The 22,519-nt window shown below is 37.1% G+C and overlaps 1 protein-coding gene across 2 annotated transcripts in view; it reads right to left on the bottom strand.

Moving 5' to 3' along the window:
* Positions 1 to 3,914: 3,914 nt before the first annotated feature.
* LOC130013266 (DNA polymerase delta catalytic subunit-like) overlaps positions 3,915 to 22,519 on the bottom strand; it is a 281,681-nt gene continuing 263,076 nt past the window's right edge. For both annotated transcript variants that reach the window (XM_056102083.1, XM_056102082.1), the window contains 2 exons: positions 7,821 to 7,974; positions 3,915 to 4,438 (listed from right to left, as the gene is read on the bottom strand). In XM_056102083.1, the coding sequence (XP_055958058.1) occupies positions 4,342 to 4,438; positions 7,821 to 7,974 (251 nt within the window). In that variant the 3' untranslated portion in view covers positions 3,915 to 4,341. The remainder of the gene's footprint in view (positions 4,439 to 7,820; positions 7,975 to 22,519) is intronic.

Consider the following 22,519-nt stretch of genomic DNA (forward strand, 5'->3'; position numbering starts at 1 on the left):
ATTAAAATTAGAACGTTTACGATAACTCTGTTTACACACTGGACCCTTTGTTCATAGCTGTATTTTTCTTTTATTAGTTTGAGTTATTCTATGTGCCGATGACTAGTCTCTGTCTACAGTTGTATTCTGCTTGACCTGCCTTGTTTTTATTTTGCACAAGCCAACAGTGAGGCTGATGTCCCCCGCCGAAATAGCAAAATAATTAGATGACACGTATTAATTAATAGAACATTTATTTTTTTCAAAAGTATCGAACAGTTAAACTATAGACTAAGTTTCATCACTGTCTATCAAATAGAATCAAGATTATGAAACTGATAAGCTCTGCTTGGCTTCAGCTCGAAATGTTAATCATTGAACTTAGTCAAGACATTCACCTAATGAACATCTACATCAAGTTTAAACATTCTACCTCAATTAAAAGCAGAGTTATTATGTTCCAAAGTCTTGACCAATCAATTAAATTGCTTATTGCTCCTTAGCCTTAGCAGAAAATTTTCACCATCGAACTTAGTCAAGGTAATGATATAATGAATCTATATTCGGAGTTTCATCTCTCTCAAAGTTATCATGCCCCAAAGCATCAACCAATCAGATTGCTTATCTCTGCTTACCGTAAGCATACAATGTTCATCATTGAACTCCATCAAGGCATTCACCTAATGAAAGCCTACACCAAGTTTGAACATTCTACATCAATTAGAATGTGAATTATTGTGTTCCAATGTCTCGACCAATCAAATTGCTTATCGCTCTGCTTAGCCTGAGTAGAAAATGCTCATGATTGAACTTAGTCAAGGTATTGATGTAATGAAACTATACACCAAGTTTCATCAATCTCACTTAATTAGAACTAAAGTTATCGTGTCCCAAAGCATCAACCAATCAAATTGCTTATCTCTGCTTACCCTAAGCGGAAAATGCTCATCTTCGAACTCCATCAAGGCATTGACCTAATCAACACATACACCAAGTTTGAACATTCTAGCTCAATTAGGCAGAGAGTTATCGTGCCCCAAAGTATCAACCAATCAAATTGCTTATCTCTGCTTACCCTAAGCGGAAAATGCTCATCTTCGAACTCCATCAAGGCATTGACCTAATAAACACATACACCAAGTTTGAACATTCTAGCTCAATTAAAAGTTATCGTGTCCCAAAGCATCAACCAATCAAATTGCTTATCTCTGCTTACCCTAAGCGGAAAATGCTCATCTTCGAACTCCATCAAGGCATTGACCTAATCAACACATACACCAAGTTTGAACATTCTAGCCCAATTAGGAAGAGAGTTATCGTGTCCCAAAGCATCAACCAATCAAATTGCTTATCTCTGCTTACCCTAAGCGGAAAATGCTCATCTTCGAACTCCATCAAGGCATTGACCTAATAAACACATACACCAAGTTTGAACATTCTAGCTCAATTAGGAAGAGAGTTATTGTGTCCCAAAAAGTGTGACGGACAGACAGACGGACAGACAGACAGACGGACAGACGGACAGACAGACAGACAGACAGACAGACAGACAGACAGACGGACGAACCCATTTTAATAGTCCCCTGCTTTCTTCGAAAGGCGGGGGACAAAAATTCAAATATTTTCCATGTATATATACTCTACTCTTCCCAAAAAAGTAGGGGATATTGAAATGCAATATCATAAATAGTCATGGCAACTTGACATGCTTTGAGAGTATGTTCACAGATAAGGAACTTATCGCCCCAACAGAACCACCGAGCTGCGATGTGCGACACGCAATAGTGCCATACACGTGGGAGGGGTTCAGTGTCAAATTTGACACTTCAAGGAAGGGTTGATGAAAACTGCCGCGTGTTGGTATATCCTATCCATGTATGCTTTCCTATTGTTTCTTGCATAAGATTTACTGTAAGCGTATTTTTCAGGTCGTCGTAGAGCCACTACACAGGTCCTGCGAAATCAAGGGCAAACGGCCAATCAGCTTTCTGTAAACTTGTACCAAGTTACAGAAAGCTGATTGGCCGTTTGTCCTCGATTTCGCAGGACCTGTAGCCAATTTCTAATCGTTTGGGGTGGAACTCGAATTGGTACAAGTTACACCCCAAACGATTAGAAATTGGCTACATGCAGCCCATTTGCATGCGCAATGACCGCGTGGCAAACAGGCGTCAATGGTGTAGGCAGCGTTGAAATTGGGGTAATCGTCGATGGGCACTTGTAATGTTCTCAGATGAGTCCTACTGGTGGCTGATAAGGGACATGAAAAATAATATAATTTGTTTTTTATAATATTCACCCAAGTCAATTTTAATATAATTTGTTTTTTATAATTTTCACCCAAGTCAATTTCAATATAATTTGTTTTTTATAATTTTCACCCAAGTCAATTTTAATATAATTTGTTTTTTTATACTTTTCACCCAAGTCAATTTTAATTTCCACCCAAGTCAATTTTAATATAATTTATTTTTTATAATTTTCACCCAAGTCATTTGTAATATAATTTCAACTCTGCTGAATTTCCACCCAGTGCGTGATGTCATCTCAATTAGCCTCGTTTCCAAAACACTAATTTTCGCCCGCCATTGAGAAAATAAACGTGCAGGGGTCGACACAATCTTAGTCGGGATCTGACAGTGAAACGTATTGAAATAAAATGAAATGGGGGTTTAACGTCCTACCCCGATTGGGTTACTGAATGCAGTATGCCAGAATGGAAATTTCAACTGTCAAGAGTTATTTTACATTCTAGCCAATGTACTAGGGGCATAGGTATTGATATCAGCATGCATCCGTCATAGACAATGCTACCAAACATCCAGACATAGAATTCAGCGCTGTTTGTTGGAAAGAGATAACACAGAGGGTCTCTTTTCTTGGACTTGGGGGCACTTCAACTGGATTCAGTGCTTCCTTTCAGTTTAATTTTTGGATATTTTCAAAAAAAAAGTTTATTACACTTTCCAGTATAGGCCTATTTACATAGCAAATAATGAGAGAGAGAGAGAAATGGGGTTTAACGTCCACTCGACACAAACTAGGTCATTTCGGGACAAACATATGGTTTAATTTTATTTCTATAATTCGCTTGCGCATAGGGGTCTTTAGCAGTGGGAGGAAACCGGAGGACCCGGAGAAAACCCACGAGGTTGGACAGGCGACCCTACTCCTTGCCACGTACAACCGGGGATTCGAAACCACGCCAGTTGACTCAAAGCAAATGATGGGTCAAACGCATGACTCTTGACCTTACTACTGGAAACAAACACAGATAGCTTTGCCATGAAGTCAAAGGGCCTCTTTTCTTACAGGACACAGAGGGTCTCTTTTCTTGGACTTGGGGGCACTTCAACTGGATTTGGTGCTTCCTTTCAGTTTAATTTTTGGATATTTTCAAAAAAAAGTTTTTTACACTTTCCAATATAGGCCTATTTGTATAGCAAATCTCCCCAGGGAGGTCCTCGCAAGATACTTGAATCAATATGTATAAAGAACAATTAGAAAAGACCCATGAAAATGATGTGCTTGAAATTTAGAGTCGACCAAGAGTGACATGGCATGCGAGCTTATTGGACATCAGAAACAGATCGAAGACCTTAAAGAAGAAAATGAACATTTAAAACAAGATTTGGACGAATGTTACGACTATGATGAAAACCATATTTATGATGGTCCACCCAATACTTGACCCTGTAATACAGGGACGATTTTTATAATGGCCCACCCAATACTGGTCCATATGATAATGGTGGCAACGATTTTAATGATGGACCACCCAATACTTGGAAGTATAATAATGGAGACGATTTTTATGGGGGTCCATCGAATATGCGTCCATATAATAATGGAGGAAATCATTTTAATAATGGCCCACCAAACAATTGGCCAAATAACAGTGGATCAAAATATAAAAATAAATTTAGAAACAAATCTTTTAAAAAAACGATTTTAATTATTTTATTTACGTAATAAAGACAATATAATTACCTTGATAAACCACATACCTATTCCAATTTATATTTTATGCATACTTTTTGATGGCTAAACAGTTTTAATATTTTTAATTTATATGCTTATCAGAACAGAGTGTGTTTCATTATGATTTATTATTATTATGATATTAATTAAACTGGACCAGGGCGCATATATCCACTATGTGTCGACTCGCATCCACTTTACAGAATTTATTAATTTTTATATTTGTACTTATATATGTTGATATTGATATTATGTATTATGATTGTTTTTCTACAATTGTACACTTCACGATATCAAAAGTCAAGCACGATCAATCATAATCAGTAGTCAAAAGTCAAACATAAGAATACTATTTGTTGGGGGAATAGTTTCATATCACAATCACCACGTTGCTGGTCCAAATCTCTGTATTAATTTCTCTTCATCATCTAAATCTTTCTGTACTTTTTTCCTCATGTAAAAAATAGGACAATCACGACTGAAATACAAACATGAAAAATTCAAAATACTTGTCTTTAAGAAGCCGATTTACCCAATAGCACCCAATACCAAACAAATACTACCTCATTATTGTGAAAAAATAACAGAATGGTTGAATTATGCAAAACAGATTGAGTAAATACGCAGAATTAGCCAAATTTTTATGATGAACAGGAAAAGTCTATTTACAGTATCAGTACAAAGTAGTTCAAGTGTCTACGATACATGCCAAATATCTCCCAGTTCTAACCCAATACTACACAATTTTGCAAGATATGGATAGAGAACAAGCTAAAAATAAAAACGTGATTTTTTGTACAATCACGGGTCATAATACGTGTAATGGTCTGAAATGCGCGAATATCAAAAGGAACCGAGATCTTTGGGGTATTGGACAAAAAGTGTGACCTCTAGAGGGTCCACAGCCTAAAAATGTGATCTTTCGTACAATCAAGGGCCATAATCCACAAAGGTATATACGGTTTATGATGTGTACGGATATCGAAACCAGCGGCTGCCAGGCAGGATACGCCCACATTTTTGAGAGATGGATAAAGAATAAGCTAACAAGAAAGTGATTTTTCCTACAATCAAGGGCCATAATTCAGGAAATTACAATTTGATATGCGTGATTATCGACAGGAACCGAGATCTTTGGGTTATAAACTTACATTTCAAGTTTCAACAAAATCGGATAAAAATTGTGACCTCTATAGGGTCCACAACCTTGATATACCATATTTTTACGCTATTTGATAAAGAACGGCAGCCATTTTGTCTGTCAATTTTGGGCCGATTTTCACGAAATTCGAACTCAGTCGTCCTTAGGGTGTAACGGTGATATAATAAAACGTTTTTTTAAATCTGATAAAAATCATAACCTCTACAGGGTCCACAAGCTAAAAATGCGATTTTTCGTACAATCAGGGACCATAATTCAGGAAGTTACGGTCAGATATGCGCGAATATCGAAAGGAACCAAGATCTTTGGGTTATAAACTTACATTTCAAGTTTCAACAAAATCAGATAAAAATTGTGACCTCTATAGTGTCCACAACCTTGATATACCATACTTTTACACTATTTGAGAACGAACGGCGGCCATTTTGTCTGTCAATTTTGGGCCGATTTTCACGAAATTCGAACTTAGCCATCCTTAGGGTGTAACGGTGATATAGTAATACGTTTTTTTAAATCGGATAAAAATTATGACCTTTATAGGGTCCACAAGCTAAAAACGCAATTTTTGGTACAATCAGGGGCCATAATTCAGGAAGTTACGTTCCGATATGCGCGAATATCGAAAGGAACCAAGATCTTTGGGTTATAAACTTACATTTCAAGTTTCAACAAAATCAGATAAAAACTGTGACCTCTATAGTGTCCACAACCTTGATATACCATACTTTTACACTATTTGAGAACGAACGGCGGCCATTTTGTCTGTCAATTTTGGGCCGATTTTCACGAAATTCGAACTCAGCCGTCCTTAGGGTGTAACGGTGATATAATAATACGTTTTTTTAAATCGGATAAAAATTATGACCTCTATAGGGTCCACAAGCTAAAAACGCAATTTTTGGTACAATCAGGGGCCATAATTCAGGAAGTTACGGTCCGATATGCACGAATATCGAAAGGAACTGAGATCTTTGGATTATCAACTTAGATTTCAAGTTCCAACAAAATAGGATAAAAATTGTGACCTCTATAGTGTCCACAACCTTGATATACCATATTTTTACACTATTTGAGAACGAACGGCGGCCATTTTGTCTGTCAATTTTGGGCCGATTTTCACGAAATTCGAACTCAGCCGTCCTTAGGGTTAAACGGTGATATAATAATACGTTTTTTTAAATCGGATAAAAATTATGACCTCTATAGGGTCCACAAGCTAAAAACGTGATTTTTGGTACAATCAGGGGCCATAATTCAGGAAGTTACGTTCCGATATGCGCGAATATCGAAAGGAACCGAGATCTTTGGGTTATAAGCATACATTTCAAGTTTAAACCAAATCGGATAAAAATTGTGATCTCTACAGTGTTCACAAGCTAAAAACGTGATTTTTCGTACAATCAGGGGCCATAATCCTTGAAGTTACAGTCCGATACATGCCAATATCGAAAGGAACCGAGATCTTAGGGCGATAAACCTATATTTCAAGTTTCATTGAAATCGGATAAATATTGTGACCTGTAGACTGTTCACAAACAATTGTGGACGGACGGACGAACAGGGGCGACGACAATATACGTCCACATGAAAACTGAGATCTGTGGGATATAGCATTAAAATTGAAGTCAAGCCCACTTTCTCAGGAAAACTAGGTGGAAAAGGTGATTTTGAGATTATGATTATACATTTGATTTTATTAGCTTTTCAAGTAGATCTCATCATTCAAGTAGTCATTTTTGGCGTTTTTTGTGATGTCATATTTCATTCTGTAGTAAAACTATCAAAAATGTAGATCTTCATGTAATACAACTTTAAGGCTAATTATGTTTCAATTTTCACATTTTAGTAACAATTACTCCAATTTCCCTAGCAACTCCAAACTACATAGGTTTTCTCAAAAATTCCATTTTATCAAAGTGATTTTGGTCAATTTTTTCATCAAAAATGGTTTTGACCATGTTATATCTGAAATATTGAACCTGGTTGTTATGCATTTTAAAATCAGTAGCTATAAAGTATGATTAACGAAAAAAAAATAGCAAAAATATTTATATGCCTTCTCTCAAGAACAGGATAAATGTCTATTTTTGAACAATTTTCTGCGGGAGCAAATTGCCTATTTTTGGGGAGTTTTTGAGACATTAATAAAATAAGAAGGAATGGAGATACACAAGTGAAATTATGTGAACATGTTAAAAGTTTTTAAAATTGCATATTTCTAATCCGCCATATATTATCAATTTTGGTTGTCATAGCAACCACATGAAAAAAAATTAATGCAATTTTCAACGTGATTTACCATAACCCAAAAAGTGATCACCACATTTTAAAGTAAGCAATTTAAAATATTTGAAACCCATGTAACATCAAATGATATGATGTGCATCAACATCAATGTTGCCGTCCTTAGAGTATAAGAAATAAGTATACCAAGATAATCCATTCAGAATTGTGGCTTTCGGGCGCTAAAGGCAAAAATTGGGCGTGGCTCTACCCCTGGGGTCGGGACATGCAGTTATCTACAAATTTGACACAGAACCATTACTTTTTGTCTTATCTAAGAATACTGGGGTCACCCCTCCCACCAACCCCGACAAGTTCATTAAAAAATATCATGTTCAAACCCAAAACATTTTAATGAATGAAAACTAGAACTTTTTTTTTTAAAATAACTGATAATTGTAAAATTGATGATTACCTTGTACAAAGAACATCTTCATGTAAACTACCCTGACAACGCTGACATTGTGTCCACAAACGGGAGAATTTCTCTTCCAAAGACTGCAGTTGTAATATTGCTTTCTGATATATAGATGATTCTAATGGTTTACAGTGTGTACATACTGCCTGGGCTAAAATAAATAAATTCAATTATTGTGAATTAGGATTTCTTTGATGTATTCAGCTAAATGGTCCGAGCGGATGTCAAGGGTTGTCGCATATTTATTCCTTTGTACGTAATTGGGGGCCTTTACAAGACAGTTCCATACAGATCAGATTATAAATTTTGGCGTTTGAGGGTTTACAAGGTTCTACAAACTGAACCAGCGGCTGCCAGGCAGGATAGGCCCACATTTTCGAGAGATGGATAGAGAACAAGCTAACAAGAAAGTGATTTTTCCTACAATCAAGGGCCATAATTCAGGAAATTACAATTCGATATGCGCGAATATCGAAAGGAACTGAGATCTTTGTGTTATAAACTTACATTTCAAATTTCAACAAAGTCGGATAAAAATTGCGACCTCTATAGGGTCCACAACCTTGATATACCATATTTTTACGCTATTTGAGAACGAATGGCGGCCATTTTGTCTGTCAATTTTGGGCCGATTTTCACAAAATTCGAACTTGGCCATCCTTAGGGTGTAACGGTGATATAGTAATACGTTTTTTTAAATCGGATAAAAATTATGACCTTTATAGGGTCCACAAGCTAAAAACGCAATTTTTGGTACAATCAGGGGCCATAATTCAGGAAGTTACGTTCCGATATGCGCGAATATCGAAAGGAACCAAGATCTTTGGGTTATAAACTTGCATTTCAAGTTTCAACAAAATCGGATAAAAATTGTGACCTCTATAGGGTCACAAGCTAAAAACGTGATTTTTCGTACAAACAGGGGCCATAATCCATGAAGTTTCGATCCGATACATGCCAATATCGAAAGCAGCCAAGATCTTTTGGTGATAAACCTATATTTCAAGTTTCGTCAAAATCGGACAAGAATTGTGACCTGTAGAGAGTCCACAAACAAATTGTGGACGGACGGACGACGACAATATACGTCCACATGAAAATGTGGGCGTATAAAAAAGGGTCTCATCTCTGGAAGTAATCTACAGAAATTGTTGAAATTTGACAGGCTTTTTCGTTTTACTAATTTAAATAATGCATATAAATTTCATAAAGATCACATGATCACTTTTGTCATTCAAACGTTCACAATCGCCATAACTCTAGAAATTATTGACGGAAATTGCTGATATTCAATAGACCTGTTTCACAAATTTAAATGATGCATATAAATTTCATACATATCTGATGATAACTATCATCAATCGAGCATTATCAAGGTTAAACAAAGTGAAACAAGGGCAATAACTCTAGAAGTAATTAATGTAAATTGCTGAAATTCAATAGGCTTTTTTGTTTCGCTAATTTAAATCATGCATATAAATTTCACAAAGATCGAATGATAACTTTTGGCGTTGTAGCATTCACAAGGATCAATAAAGTGAAACAAGGACCATAACTCTAGACGTAATAAACGGAAATTGCTGAAATTCAATAGGCTTCTTCGTTTCACTAACCTGAATAATGCATATAAATTTCACAAAGATCGAATGATAACTTTTGGCGTTGTAGCATTCACAAGGATGAATAAAGTGAAACAAGGACCATAACTCTAGACGTAATAAACGGAAATTGCTGAAATTCAATAGACTTCTTCGTTTCACTAACCTAAATAATGCATATAAATTTCAGAAAGATTGGATGATAACTTTTGACGTTGGAGCGTTCACAAGGTTCAATAAAGTGAAACAAGGGCCATAACTCTAGACATAATAAACGGAAATTGCTGAAATTCAATAGACTTCTTCGTTTCACCAGTTTAAATAATGCATGTAAATTTCAGAAAGATCGGATGATAACTTTTGGAGTTAGAGCGTTCACAAGGTTCAATAAAGGGAAACAAGGGCCATAACTCTAGACGTAATAAACAGAAATTGTTGAAATTCAATAGGCTTCTTCGTTTCAGTAATCTAAATAATGTATATAAATTTCAGAAAGATCGGATGATAACTTTTGGCGTTAGAGCGTTCACAAGGTTCATCAAAGTGAAATAAGGGCCATATGTAAACAACATATATCAATTTTAAAACAATTGGATGATAACTTTTGGCGTTAGAGCGTTCACAAGAAATTGTGGACAGACGGACGGACGGGGGTGATGGCAATATACGTCCACATTTCAATGTGGGCGTATAAAAACAGGTTATGGTCACCTTTCTGTGTATTTTGACATCTATATTCTGACTCGGCTTTGGACCTCACTATGGACTTTGATTTTTTGACCATTGTGTTTTTAAATTAAACAAGCTAACAGTGAGGATGATGTCCCCCACCGAAATTCCAAAATAAAAAGATGACGCATTTTAATTTATCACACATTTATTTTTTTCAAACGTATCAAGCAATCAAACTGATTATCAACTATACACTAAGTTTCATCACTCTCAATCAGATAGAATCAAACTCATCTTGTCCCAAAGCATTGACCAATGAAATTGCTTAGCTCTCCTTAGCTTTAGCTCAAAATGTTAATCATTGAACTCAGTCAAGACATTCACCTAATGAACATCTACATCAAGTTTAAATATTCTACCTCGGTTAAAAGCAGAGTTGTTATGTTCCAAAGTCTTGACCAATCAAATTCTCATCATTGAACTTAGTCAAGGTAAATGATATAATGAATCTATACTCAGAGTTTCATCACTCTCACTTAATTAAAACCTATGTTTATTCACTCCAAAGCATCAACCATTGATCAGATTGTTTATCTCTGCTTACCGTAAGCAGACAATGTTTATCATCAAACTAGATCAAGGCATTTACCTAATGAATGCCTACACCAAGTTTGAACATTCTACCTCAATTAAAAGGAGAGTTACTGTGTTCCAATGTCTTGGTCAATCAAATTGCTTATCGCTCTTACCCTGAGCAGAAAGTGCTCATTATCGAACTTAGTCAAGGTATTTATGTGATAAAACTATACACCAAGTGTCCTCACTCTCACTAAATTAGAACTAAAGTTATCGTGTCCCAAAGCATCAATTAATCAAATTGCTTATCTCTGCTTACACCTAAGCAGAAAATTCTCATCTTCGAACTCCATCAAGGCATTCAGCTAATAAACACTTATGCCAAGTGTGAAGATTCTAGCTCAATTAGAATGAGAGTTATTGTGTTCAAAAGTCACAGCCAATCAAATTGCTTATCGCTCTGCTTACCCTGAGCAGAAAATGCTCATTATCAAACCTAGTCAAGGTATTGATGTAATAAAACTATACACCAAATTTCATCACTCTCACTCACTTACTTACTTAGTTATCATTCCCAAAGCATCAACTAATCAAATTGCTTATCTCTGCTTACCCTTAAGCAGAAAATTCTCATCTTCGAACTCCATCAAGGCATTCACTTAATAAACACCTATGCCAAGTTTGAAGATTCTAGCTCAATAAGAATGAGAGTAATTGTGTTCAAAAGTCACGGCCAATCAAATTGCTTATCGCTCTGCTTACCCTGAGCAGAAAATGCTCATTATCAAACGTAGTCAAGGTATTGTTATAATAAAACTATACACCTAATTTCATCACGCTCACTTACTTAAAACTAAAGTTATCGTGTCCCAAAGCATCAAACAATCATTGCTTATCTCTGCTTACCCTAAGGAGAAAATGCTTATCTTCGAACTCCATCAAGGCAGTGACCTAACAAACACCTACACCAAGTTGGAACATTCTAGCTCAATTAAAAGGAGAGTTATTATGTTCCAAAAAGTGTGGCGGTGTGACGGACAGATAGACCCATTTTAATAATCCCCGGCTAACCTTGAAAGCAATTGGGGAAATTTTGCCTACACAGCGGCATTCTACCTACTCTTACTGCGATTTCCAACTGTCCAGGAACCTCGGTTTTTTGTCCCATCCAAAAGACCAGACACTTTTCCTGGTAAGTCCCTCTATACTGTATCACTGACAAGGGGGAAAAGGACTACAAAATCCACTAGAAACTTTGTTGGCATAATGCAGGGATCAAACTTTGGACCTCCTGGTTACCAAGCAAGTATCCAACACACTGAGCCACTGCGGCTCCTCTATTATTGAAGCCTTCATTGGGAAAGGCTATTTACGTAAAGTTTTTGAAAGTCTTCTCTCCCACGACTCAGACTTTTAGTACTAGGCTATAGTGCTCCTACGGTTAGGACTTTTTTTTATTCGAATAACCCAAACTATTAACAGGTTAGTAACCGTTTAACCATATGGTGTCAATTTTAAACATAAAACAGAGCTTGTCTGGGGTGTGAGTCATTACACTTGCGCACACTATACTAGCCTAAAAGGCATTACACGATCAAAGATTTAATGAATTTTTTCATAGACATGTTGAATTCTTTAATGAAAATTTAAACTAACTATGGCAGTAGCTATTTGTTTACCTGGTTAAATTGGTTCATTTCAAACATTTTTTAATTCAATATACATCTAAGATAATATACAAAACAATACTCTGTTCCCTTCGTATGTGACGTGACATATGGCAATAATATTACGATTACACAATGTTCCTAAGAATAGAATAAAGTAAATTGGAAGGCGTCTATTGATTGGACAATAAAGAAATAATTCCTCGCTTGCAAGTAGAATTTTTACGATTGGTTAATTTAACTAAAGATAGGTTGCGAGGCAACGAAACATACGCCCACAGCAGTTAAATTATCCGGGCAGAAAACAAGAGATGTCGCATATTTTTACTTTCGTCGGTAATGAACATTTATAATACACCAAAATTTGATTAAGAATAACAACTCATTAAGTAATTATCAGAAAAATCATTAGAATTTGATTAGCCCATGATATCGTTTAGTATATAAAACATTTAATATTATGGATTTAGCTGTTCAAGTTATCAAAAATCTGAAGACCTTAAACTCTGTGTAGCAATCTAAAGTCAATCGAAACAATTATTATATAGGTGTAAACACAGTGTTTAATATAAAATCAATTAGATCATAACTATTGTCTCTAAAGCATCAACAAGATTTTTCAAAGTGATCAAGGACCATAACTCCGGCAGTAATTATCGGAAATCATTGAAAATCAATAGGTTTCTTCGTCCGATGACCTTAAACACTGTGTATAAATTTAAAGTCAATCTGATATTAACTTTAGCCTCTAGATTAGTCTAGAGTGTCCACAAGATTTTTTTGAAGTAATCAAGGGTCATAACTCTGGCAGTAAATATCGGAAATTGGTGAAAATCAATAGGCTTTTTCGTCTCATGATCTTAAACACTGTGTATATATTTAAAGTCAATCGCATATTAACTTTAGCCTCTAGAGAGTCCACAAGATTCTTCAAAGGGATCAAGGGCCATAACTCTGGCAGTAATTATCAGAAATGGGTGACAATCCACAGGCTTCTTTGTCTCATGACTTTAAAAACTACGTATCAATTTAATGTCAATCGAATAACAACTTTACCCTCTAGAGCGTCCACAAGCAATTGTGCACGCAGTACCGACGGACAGACGGGGGCGACGATAATATATGAACATATTTCAATGTGGGTTTATAAAAATAGATAAACATAAAAGTACCTTAAATAAAAAATAATAAAAATCCCAGTATTGATAAAATTATATACCAGCGGCTGACAGGCAGGATACGCCCACATTTTCGAGAGATGGATAGAGAACAAGCTAACAAGAAAGTGATTTTTCCTACATCAAGGGCCATAATTCAGGAAATTACAATTCGATATGCGCATATATCGAAAGGAACTGAGCTCTTTGTGTTATAAACTTACATTTCAAGTTTCAACAAAATCGGATAAAAATTGTGACCTCTATAGGGTCCACAACCTTGATATACCATATTTTTACGCTATTTGAGAACGAACGGCGGTCATTTTGTCCGTCAATTTTGGGCCGATTTTCAGGAAATTCGAACTCATTCATCCTTAGGGTGTAACAGTGATATAATAATACAGTTTTTCAAATCGGATAAAAATTATTACCTCTATAGGGTCCACAAGCTAAAAACGCGATTTTTCGTACAATCAGGGGCCATAATTCAGGAAGTTACGGTCCAATATGCGCGAATATCAAAAGGAACTGAGATCTTTGGGTTATAAACTTACATTTCAAGTTTCAACAAAATCGGATAAAAATTGTGACCTCTCTAGGGTCCACAACCTTGATATACCATATTTTAACGCTATTTGAGAACAAACAGCGGCCATTTTGTCTGTCAATTTTGGGCCGATTTTCACGAAATTCGAACTCGGCCATTCTTAGGGTGTAACGGTGATATAATAAAACGTTTTTTTAAATAGGATAAAAATTATGACCTCTATAGGGTCCACAAGCTAAAAACGCGATTTTTCGTACGATCAGGGGCCATAATTCAGGAAGTTACAGTCCGATATGCGCATATGTCCAAAGGAACCGAGATCTTTGGGTTATAAACTTACATTTCAAGTTTCAACAAATCGGATAAAGATTGTGACCTCTATAGGGTCCACAAGCTAAAAACGTGATTTTGCGGACAAACAGGGGCCATAATCAATGAAGTTTCGATCCAATACATGCCAATATCGAATACAACCGAGATCTTATGGAGATAAACCTATACATGTATTTCAAGTTTCATCAAAATCGGATAAGAATTGTGACCTGTAGAATGTCCACAAACAAATTGTGAACGTCCAGACGGACAGGGGCGACGACAATATACGTCCACATGAAAATGTAGGTGTATAAAAACAATCGCTATATTGTAACAATTGCAGCGGTATAGGAGATTTAAACACGTTCCCCAAATGTGCAAAAACTAGTACTTACAAATATACACGTCATCCCACTTGAGCCGAAATTTGTTACAAAAAACATTATCTTTTTAATTATGAAACTCATGAACTATCGGGACTAACATATGGTTTAATTTTATTTCAATAATTCGCTTGCGCGTAGGGGTCTTTAGCAGTGGGAGGAAACCGGAGGATCCGGAGAAAACCCACGAGTTTGGACAGGCAACCCTACTCCTTGTCACGTACAACCGGGGATTCGAAACCACGCCAGTTGAGTCAATGACAGCCCTCGTGATACAGCGCGCGCGTGCTAACCATTCGGCCATCCCCCCCCTGTGGAATATAGGTTTCCACCTTAAGGAGACCAGCTGTATAAAAGTATACACATTAAGGCCCCCATTACATTATAGCAGGACACAAATTTAAGTATTAAACATAAAATGTCCATATAAACACATTTTCCTGTCCATTATAGTAACAAAAATAGAAACTATTCCAAAATATAACAGTATTTTTTCTGCTTTTGGAACCTACATCACACTTTGATGTGTACACCCGAATTCAAGATTTTGGGCAAGATGAAAAAGAGATGATCGAACGATAAAATTTCTGATTAATTTTCACATGATCGCCAGAAGTCGCAAAGCGCACAATCGACCTGGTGCTAGATGACCTGGCGCCTGGTACGTTCGGGCATTTTTATGCGCGAACTCTTAGGTTTTTTTTACTGGCATGCGCACAGGTACTATTTCTTTTTCTTTAAACAAGTACCCAAATCGGGGATTTCGTGCGGAGGTAAACAGTCTGTGAAGTACAACACTTGCCACTGTACCTGTGTATCGCTAATTATAAACCGAATGTGTGAAGACAGTTCATACATATCACTCAAAAATTTTTCAGTACAAACTCAGTTGATTCACGCTCGATTTGCTACTAAACAAACCCATCGGTTTATTTTCTCAACAGTGTGACCCGAAGTGACCGCGGATTTATTGACCTTGTATGAACTTATCCATAGCTATATCCTTACATCAAGAGAAATTATCTAGTCTCGGTGAAAAGAACCATGGTCATCTGGTAGAAAATTACTTTTGTATTTTTTGGAACGGAAAACAGTGTTTTTAGAAGCAAACTAACCTGCCGCACATGAGGAAGTCATTATACTAATAATAAAAGGCGAGACCTCTTTTTGCGGCGCAGGCTTATCACTGAGTAGTAAACCGTCCACAAACAATAATATAGGAAGCCTAGTGACGAGTGTAGTAAGTAGGCTATAGACTATAGGTTTGAGTCGAGATTACTCGCTTTCAGTTTACTCTGTTTTTGCGATAACCAATTATGTGAGAAATACCATACTGACATTCGGTTTTTATAAGTTGTACGCAAACTAAATGCGTTTGTTAGATACTGACAGAGCAGCCCCGAGTCGAACAATCGCCGCCCGAGCTGTCTTCATCAGCTAGTTTCACAATATCGTGCAATAGGTGTATTAATGTGATTTTTAGGTTTAACCCCGCAAACAATGCCAAAATAGTGTTTTCACTGCTTACAGAAAACTGAAATTTAAAAAAAAATTTTTTTATGAGGATGACCTTCCCAGACACTCCCTATCGAGCTGCCGCTCAGTCTGCGCAGCCTCATGCCCGGCACATACTGTCAACATTGTATATTTTTCCGTTTCCGCCCTTCCCCCCACAATATATATTTCACGGCTACGTTGCGACGGTACCAGCATACCCAGTTGTTGACACCCATTACATCACTCCTGTCTAACAAATCATAAAGCTGTGGTGTTACGGTGGCGGCAGAGTATTTCACCGTAACACCACAGCCACTCTAACCATTCATAATACATCTAACTATCCCTTTACAGCACTTCACTCCCTACACATTTCCCCTCGTCCTACTTTCCCAAACGTCAACAACACATCTCATACATCCTGTTCGCTGATTAACCCTTGTACCACGTCTACTGGATGACCTGACGCCTGGTACGTTCGGGCATTTTTATGCGCGAACTCTTAGTTTTTTTTACTGGCATGCGCACAGGTACTATTTCTTTTTCTTTTAACAAGTACCCAAATCGGGGATTTCGTGCGGAGGTAAACAGTCTGTGAAGTACAACACTTGCCACTGTACCTGTGTATCGCTAATTATAAACCGAATGTGTGAAGACAGTTCATACATATCACTCAAAAATTTTTCAGTACAAACTCAGTTGATTCACGCTCGATTTGCTACTAAACAAACCCATCGGTTTATTTTCTCAACAGTGTGACCCGAAGTGACCGCGGATTTATTGACCTTGTATGAACTTATCCATAGCTATATCCTTACATCAAGAGAAATTATCTAGTCTCGGCGAAAAGAACCATGGTCATCTGGTAGAAAATTACTTTTGTATTTTTTGGAACGGAAAACAGTGTTTTTAGAAGCAAACTAACCGGTCGCACATGAGGAAGTCATTATACTAATAATAAAAGTCGAGACCTCTTTTTGCGGCGCAGGCTTATCACTGAGTAGTAAACCGTCCACAAACAATAATATAGGAAGCCTAGTGACGGGTGTAGTAAGTAGGCTATAGACTATAGGTTTGAGTCGAGATTACTCGCTTTCAGTTTACTCTGTTTTTGCGATAACCAATTATACTATTCAAAAAAAGTAGGGGATATTTGATTTTTAAGTGTTATTAAAGTCACCTAATGAAACTGACGAAGAAACAAATGACAAAATGAAATGAAGTTCACATTCATCGATTTATTCCAAATGATCGTTAGACTAAGTAAGGCACAGACTAACCATTATAAGGGTAAAATGATACCCGGGGTCAAACAGCAAAGTTACCACAGCATCACAACCAAGTCAGTAACGGGTAAATCCTCCTCTGTTTGCCAAACAAGCATTGATCCGACGTGGCATACTCCTAATGAGAAGTCTAAGGTCATTTTGGTCCAGATTGTCCCATTCCTGTTGCAACGCAGCAGCAAGTTCTTGGACATTGGCAGGACGTTGTTGACGTTGACGTAACCTCTGTCCAAGCATGTCCCAGACATACTCGATGGGGGAGAGGTCGGGACTCAGTGCTGGCCAACGTAATGTGGTGATGTTCTGTTGTTGGAGGTAACCTGTAACGATCCTGGCCCTGTGACATCTTGCGTTGTCATCCTGGAAGATGAAACGGCGGCCATGACGTCATGCGAACGGCACAACATGGACTGCCAAGATGTTGTCCCGGTAGTACTGGCCTGTAACACGCCCTGCAACAACATGTAAAGCCGTTCTTCCAGCAACAGTGATGCCTCCCCACACCATAACAGAACCACCCCCAAATCGATCATGTCTGATGACGTTAACGTCTTGGAAGCGCTCGTTTCGACGACGCCACACCCTCCTACGTCTGTCCAAAAAATCAACAGTGAACCTTGACTCATCTGAAAACATCACATTGCTCCAGCGTCGATTATCCCATTGTTGACGATCCCTACACCAACGACGTCTTGCCTGAATGTGATGATCTCTCAAACAAGGGATCACGCGAGGACGTCGGGCGCGAAGGTGACCCCTATGCAGTCGATTCCGAATCGTCTGGCCACTCACTCTCACACCAGTGTCTGTTTGAAGACGAGCGCTGATCTGATTTGCTGTGATGACACGATTTCTCAAGGCCAAGGTACGGATAAATCGATCCTGGGCTTGAGTTGTCGCCCTTGGTCGACCTGAGCGTGGTCTGTCCTGTACAGATTGTGTATCACGGTATCTGGACCATAGCCTGCTTATGACAGACTGAGAAACATTCATCGTCCGCGCCACAACCGCCTGTGTTGTGCCGATCTGTAGCATGCCAAGGGCACGTAACCTTTCATTTTGGGTAAGCCGACGCATATCAAAATTTGTTTTCTGGTCACTAAAACAATTAAACTGATGTTTCAACCCTGGAATTCAATGCCACAATGACTGTAACATTCAAAGTCAGAGTCGTGCAAATCTTGGGTTGGACCCCCATGATGATCCCAAGCATCACCTGCATTCCATGCGGTAGCTATTGGTGCGTTTGGGCGTCACATGTAACTGGAAATGTTTCTTCTGTTAGGTTCTATAGTGACTTTTTTCGTAGTCATTTGCATATTTTAGTATTATGCCCCCAAAATCAAATATCCCCTACTTTTTTTGAATAGTATATGTGAGAAATACCATACTGACATTCGGTTTTTAAACGTTGTACGCGAACTAAATGCGTTTGTTAGATACTGACAGAGCAGCCCCGAGTCGAACAATCGCCGCCCGAGCTGTCTTCGTCAGCTAGTTTCACAATATCGTGCAATAGGTGTATTAATGTGATTTTTAGGTTTAACCCCGCAAACAATGCCAAAATAGTGTTTTCACTGCTTACAGAAAACTGAAATTTAGAAAAAAAAATTTTTTATGAGGGTGACCCTCCCACACACTCCCTATCGAGCTGCCGCTCGGTCTGCGCAGCCTCATGCCCGGCACATACTGTCAACATTGTATATTTTTCCGTTTCCGCCCTTCCCCCCCCACAATATATATTTCACGGCTACGTTGCGACGGTACCAGCATACCCAGTTGTTGACACCCATTACATCACTCCTGTCTAACAAATCATAAAGCTGTGGTGTTACGGTGGCGGCATAGTATTTCACCGTAACACCACAGCCACTCTAACCATTCATAATACATCTAACTAGCCCTTTACAGCACTTCACTCCCTACACATTTCCACTCGTCCTACTTTCCCAAACGTCAACAACACATCTCATACATCCAGTTCGCTGATTAACCCTTGTACCACGTCTACTGGATTACCTTTAGGTACACGTAATTAAGGGAGATCTTTGGTTTGTCAGCATTAACTAAGTATTGTTGTGTACATGTATATATTGTCCTGTCATATTTTCATTTTTTATCATAGCTTGATAATGACTAGAGAAGCCTAGTTGAAACGTCGCTCAGTAATAAGCAGTAATTGTATTCCATAGAATTGTGACCTGTATACTCTAGTTTAATTACTAAATGCCATTGAAACAGTTTAAATTATAACAATGGATCAATCAGCGAATCTATGTTGCATAAAAACTAGCGGTAACTTGAAACGGCTAGATGTAAAATTTAAAGAAATGGAGAGAAAATACCAATGAACCTTCCATCAAATTTTTTAAAATTATGCATTGGGAATGGCTACAAGACGAACCGCTAAAGAGTACAGTGTCGGGGGTTGTGTATTTAATTTGGGCGAGTTGAATACAAGGCGGCTATGAGTTGGGAACTTAGTCACATAAACCAAATAAAGAAGCCAACAGATGGAGCGTTGCACGTTATCCACAAATTGAGAAAGAATTGGTTGACTATGTCAATGATATACGGCAAGTAGATTTGCCGTTTCGATGACAGGTTAGACTGAAGAACATCAATATAATATGTCAGTTTAACTGTAATCCCACCCTTAATACCAATGACTTATATTGAGCCAATGAAACTGTTTGTATGAATGCATGCCCTGACCTATTCGTCAATTTGACTGATAACACCACTGACCTTGAACGGGGACCAGTTAGAACTGCTGGTAATGACTAAGGGTATATGGAATAGCAGAAATATATGTTGTAGAAATAGCAAGAAATATTAACAATATGTATGCTATTTTTTAAAACACTGTTAAAGTTGAACGGCTATCAGCCGATGGTGTTTGCATTGCCGGTTATGTCAAATGGTACACGGAATAGCAGGAAATGTCAACATCTTTCTTATGCACGAAATAACAGAAATATGGGCGATAATTATTGACATTTTTTTAACCATATCTAAAAAGGTTATTGACAAATATGGACGCATTTTAAACATATCTAAAACATTATTGACAAATATAAATTGACATGAAAGGGAACAGTACTGTATTTAATTTAAGTGATAATATATCATAATCTTTTAAGGTAGCGTCACCCAGTTGATATGTGTTGATTCTAGGGCAGTTATTTCTTGAATTTCCGACTTAGGTGTCAACATGGAAAAAGAATTTTAAACGTCTGGAATAGGATAAAAAAAGGGACTGAAAATTGAAAAAAGTCGAAAAATTTTGGAAAATGCTCTATTATTTGTTTATTTTAACAGATTTTCAAAAAATGTTATAAATTGAAAAAAATGACCTAATAGCGATTCTAACCATGTATAATATGTAGTCAGTTATTGAAATTTAATTTTCTATATTTTGACATTTTTGGCACTTCTGAACATAGGATTTCTCGGGGGGATTTTATCTGATCGGTTAATTTATTATATCATTATAAAGCCCTGTGCCCATTCAAGTTCCAAAACCGGATGTTAAAACTACCTGACAATGATTCGTACACCGGAAGTAGTTTTAAAAAAAAAAAAAAGGTAAAAAAAAAGAAAAAAAAAAGGCACTCTTGTTAAAAACTTGAATTCTCCATCAGATATTAGCGGACCAAAACAATTAAAGGACAATATTGGTGCCAGTCATTATCACATATGTGATAGAGCTGGTTCAACACATTCCAAATATAATTTTAAAACAGAGATCATTGCTACGATAGCCGAGTAATACAGGTTTCCTGAATAGGAAGTGATGAACGCCAAAGGAAAACACGAGCCATCTCTCTATATAACTGACTGAAGTGACGAGTGATAACAGATATACGGGTGAATTTCTGCTCACTAATAAACCTTCGGAAGACCAAAAGTTGTTGTGTGAGACTGTGAGAGGATATCTGACAATTCATAAAAAGAATTGACTGCCACTAGATAAGTGAACACGAAAGAAAAACAGAAAAAGTCCGTGCATTACCATGTTTTTATAAGGTATAGAATGAATTTAAACAAGGGAAAGTACGGACTATTTCTATTTTTCTCGTGTTCTCTTATCTAATGACATTCAATTATTTTATTGAATTGTCAGGTATCCTCTTACAGTCCCATATAACAACTTGTGGTCTTGGAAAGAATTATTAGTGAGCAGAAATTCGGCCGTGTATCTGTTATCACTCGTCAGGAAATAAATTATGGTACGCGGAAGATCTAGTATTTTCCGTTTTGGTGCATTCTGAGACGCCTTTTTCTCGAAAATGACGCCGACGATTTTTCTTAAACTTTTCTTAACCAGAGTCCTATCGGTGGTCTAGGGTGTGAATCCAAAAATAAAAGCATTGAAATAATATAGGTGGTCCAAAAATGGCCTCAATCTTTGAAAAAAGTTGAAAAATAGTGAAATTATTGAAAATGCTCTTTTATTTATCTTTTTTTTCGAAAACTACTAAATGGATGTTTCTGACACTTCTGGCACAGGAAGTTAAGTATCTATACAACTTGTTAAAGCTATCCCGACAATGATCCAAAAACCGGAAGTAGTCGCAAAAATATCTGATATTTTGAGAAAAGATAGGTTGCCAGGCAACGAAACATACGCCCACAACAGCTAAATCGTCCGGGCAGTTTTACTTTTTTCGGTAATGAAACATTTATAATACACTAAAACTTTTTCAAAGTGATCAAGGGCCATAACTTTGGCAGTAATTAATTGGAAATCTTTGAAAATCAATAGGATTCTTCGTCTCATGACCTCAAACATTGTGTATAAATTTAAAGTCAATTAAATATCAACTTCAGCCTCTAGAGCATCCACAAGATTTTTTTAAGTGATCAAGGACCATAACTCTGGCAGTAATTATCGAAAATCGCTGAAAATGAATAGAATTCTTCGTCTCATGACCTTAAACACTGTGTATAAATTTAAAGTCAATCGGATATTAACTTTGGCCTCTAGAGCGT

The sequence above is a fragment of the Patella vulgata genome, chromosome 6 (assembly GCF_932274485.2).
Source record: "Patella vulgata chromosome 6, xgPatVulg1.2, whole genome shotgun sequence".
In the NCBI taxonomy this organism is placed as follows: Eukaryota; Metazoa; Mollusca; class Gastropoda; family Patellidae; genus Patella; species Patella vulgata.